This window comes from Bubalus bubalis, chromosome 4 (genome assembly GCF_019923935.1).
Source record: "Bubalus bubalis isolate 160015118507 breed Murrah chromosome 4, NDDB_SH_1, whole genome shotgun sequence".
In the NCBI taxonomy this organism is placed as follows: domain Eukaryota; kingdom Metazoa; phylum Chordata; class Mammalia; order Artiodactyla; family Bovidae; genus Bubalus; species Bubalus bubalis.
The window spans coordinates 60,909,534-60,912,965 of NC_059160.1; the positions used below are offsets into that span (position 1 = coordinate 60,909,534).

General features: G+C 33.6%; 1 protein-coding gene across 1 annotated transcript; it reads left to right on the forward strand.

Annotated features, from left to right (window-relative positions):
- The first annotated feature begins 891 nt into the window (after positions 1–891).
- On the forward strand, positions 892–1,830 carry LOC112584330 (olfactory receptor 6C74-like). The gene has a single exon (XM_025282437.3). It carries the CDS (start codon positions 892–894, stop codon positions 1,828–1,830), a length of 939 nt encoding a protein of 312 aa, XP_025138222.3.
- The last annotated feature ends 1,602 nt before the right edge of the window (positions 1,831–3,432 follow it).

A 3,432-nucleotide genomic window follows, 5' to 3' on the forward strand; every position in this document is an offset into this window, starting at 1 on the left:
TTTCCTTCTCTAATGCAAGAAAATTCAAAGTGAAAGTGAAGTCGCTCAGTCGTGTCCGACTCTTCGAGATCTCATGGACTGTAGCCCACCAGGCTCCTCCATCCATGGGATTTACCAGGCAAGAGTACTGCGGTGGGGTGCCATTGCCTTCTCCTAGCTCTGTTTATTAAGGATGAATAGTGTGTGCATGTATGAAACCCGGGCTTCAATGATAGATATTATTTTGGTTCTAGTATGAGAACTTAACTGAACAGGAAATGGCATATATCCAAACTCATGGATGCTATAAAGAAAGTAAAAGCATTTATTTTACTTTAAAAGTTCTTTATATCTCTGATTGCCTTACATAAAAACTATCAACAATTACTACTGTTATATAGATGATTCTCTAAAAGAACTGCAAGCTGAAGTTTTAATCAATCTATCCAGATATTTTGCACATGCATCTATTACTATCTCTGAAAAAAAAAAACACTTTTAAAACATGAATGAGCATTGTTTTGCTGTACGTGAAAAATTGCTTTGCTGCTGCTGCTGCTGCTAAGTCGCTTCAGTCGTGTCCGACTCTGTGGGACCCCATAGACAGCAGCACACCAGGCTTCTCCATCCCTGGGATTCTCCAGGCAAGAACACTGGAGTGGGTTGCCATTTCCTTCTCCAATGCATGAAAGTGAAAATTGAAAGTGAAGTTGCTCAGTCGTGTCTGACTCTTAGCGACACCATGGAGCCTACCAGGCTCCTCCGTCCATGGGATTCTCCAGCAAGAGTACCGGAGTGGGTTGTCATTACCTAACTTTACCTTAAATAGTGATTATTCCTGTTATGTCTCCCTTGGGTTCATTTCTTTTTCTTTTTCTTCTATTCAGACAGAGCAATTGTCAGAAAACTGGAATGGGAAATCATACAAGGGTGGTAATGTTTATTCTAGCAGGTTTAACAAGTGACCCACAAACGAAAATTGTTTTATTTATCTTCCTACTACTCACCTACATGCTAAGCATCACTTGCAATCTTATTATCATCATGCTCACCCTGGTAGATACACACCTGAAGACCCCCATGTACTTTTTCCTTCGAAATTTTTCCTTTTTAGAAATTTTGTATACTACTACATGCATCCCTAAATTGCTGGTTATGATGGCAACAGGAGACAAAACCATTTCCTATAACAGTTGTATGACTCAAGTGTTTTTTGCCATTCTTCTTGGAGCATCTGAATGTTACTTACTGGCAGCAATGTCCTATGACCGCTATGTTGCCATCTGTAAGCCCTTGCATTACACAACCATCATGAACGGTAAAATCTGCATGCAGCTTGTCCTCAGTTGTTGGGTTGCTGGATTCTTTGTCATCTTTCCACCACTCCTCTATGGCCTAAACTTTGACTTCTGTGCCTCCAACGTTGTTGATCATTTCTATTGCGACTCCACTCCCCTCCTACAAATCTCCTGCTCAGATACAAAGTTAATCGAGATGATGGGATTCATCTCAGCTCTGGTGACACTGGTGATCACATTGGTAATGGTGATCATATCATATACCTGTATTGCCTTGACCATTCTAAGAATTCCCTCAGCTAGTCACAGGAGAAAGGCTTTTTCAACGTGTTCTTCTCACATGATTGTGATATCCCTTACTTTCGGCAGTGGCATCTTTATGTATGTTAAACCTTCAGTCAAACAAAGAATATCTTTTTCCAAAGGAATTTCAGTGCTCAACACCTCTGTTGTTCCATTTTTGAATCCTTTCATTTATACCTTAAGGAACCAACAAGTGAAGAAAGCCTTCATGAATACGATACATAGAGTTGTTTCTTTCTCAAAGGAATGAATATGATTTGAACTATACATAAAGAAGATAAACAAAAGGGCATTAATCAACAACAGCATATCCAATGTAGTTCTAATACATATTTCCTCGGCTTTTCCTTTCATTTCTACAACATTAATCTTTATTTAAAGCTTTATTTTTACACAAATTTTGTGCTAGAATTTTATTTATATTCTTCTATAGAGATTTATTTTGAATCTCACCTTCTTTGTACATGTGAAAGAAATTGAGACACATTTTAAATTTGTTTCTTTATCTCTCAGTTCTAGATAGTCAAGCCTAAAAGTATCCTTACATTTGAACTATATTTAAAGCAGCTTGATGCCATGTTATTACTATCTTTTAGTTGTTATCACTTAATACCTACGTAAATCTAATATCCGTTTATATTTTTCATACTACTAATTTATTAATGTATATTCTATTTAAAATAATAGAAAATTAAAACATAAATTAATACAATGTTCATATTCATATTTTAAATGTTTATTAAAATATAGTTGTTTTAATACATTCCTTAGAAATTAGTTCTTTATAAGTATATTTGAATACTATCTTATGAGCAGAATAAATGATAGGCAAGAAGAAAACTACATATAATATGTAATTGACCAGACAATTTTATATGTTTATTTAAAAACCATAAAATGAACTATAGTTTAAAGGCTATTTGCATCTTAAACATAATTGTAGGGAAAATGTATATTTAAACAAATTATTACATTTTTGGTGATAATTTAAGTATCATTTTTATCCATTTTGTGAAAGTAGAGCTAATGACTCTGAACCATATTAAACTTTTAGAAATTTTAAGAACACAAAAGTTGAAGAACATACATATATACATTTTGAGACGATCTAATTAAAATAAGACTTAAGGCTCCCTAAATTCCTTACTAATTTTGATTCTGCTATGTGCTAATTGGGAGGAATGTCCTTTAAAAACATAAGTTTGAATTAAACCACTACTTCATCATTGAGCTATTCTGAAATATTATATATATTTTAAAGATCTATCATCTACACTGTATTTAATATAGAGCATGTACTGAAACTCTTGATAAGGATCCAGCAGTTTTAAACTAAAATGTCCCAATTCCTATTTCTTTCTGTACCAAGGTAGATTAAAGTTACATCATCTGTCATCTTCATTATTTCAGTCTGTCTATCAAATATCAATTTGATTATTTCTAATCATCCTGGTACCATCACCTCGGAATCCTGAATCCTCAGAGAATTTTCTACTACTTTTTGTTTGTTTTTGATTAAAATAGATCTCTAACAGAACTTTTAAATAGAAGTACAACTTACTTCTTAAGAAGTCTTTCGTGTGAAATGCTAAAATACTTTATCCTTAAATGCTTTTACGTTTTCAGCTCTACTGAAGTAGACTGAACAACAAATATAGTGTTAGAGATAAGAACTCAGTTTATTGACTACTCAGTAAATGACAGAAACTGGTAGGTGTATTATGTAAATCATATAATTTTAGAACAACTGTGTGATATAAAAATTATTGTCATTAATCATAAGAGCAAAAGATGGCTCAGTGAAGCTACTAGAAAGAAATATCAAGAAGACAATCCTATTAATAATTGCATC

Bases quoted from the DNA above. Each gene is read 5' to 3' on its own strand.
- LOC112584330 (XM_025282437.3), top strand. From the start codon at position 892: ATGGGAAATCATACAAGGGTGGTAATGTTTATTCTAGCAGGTTTAACA.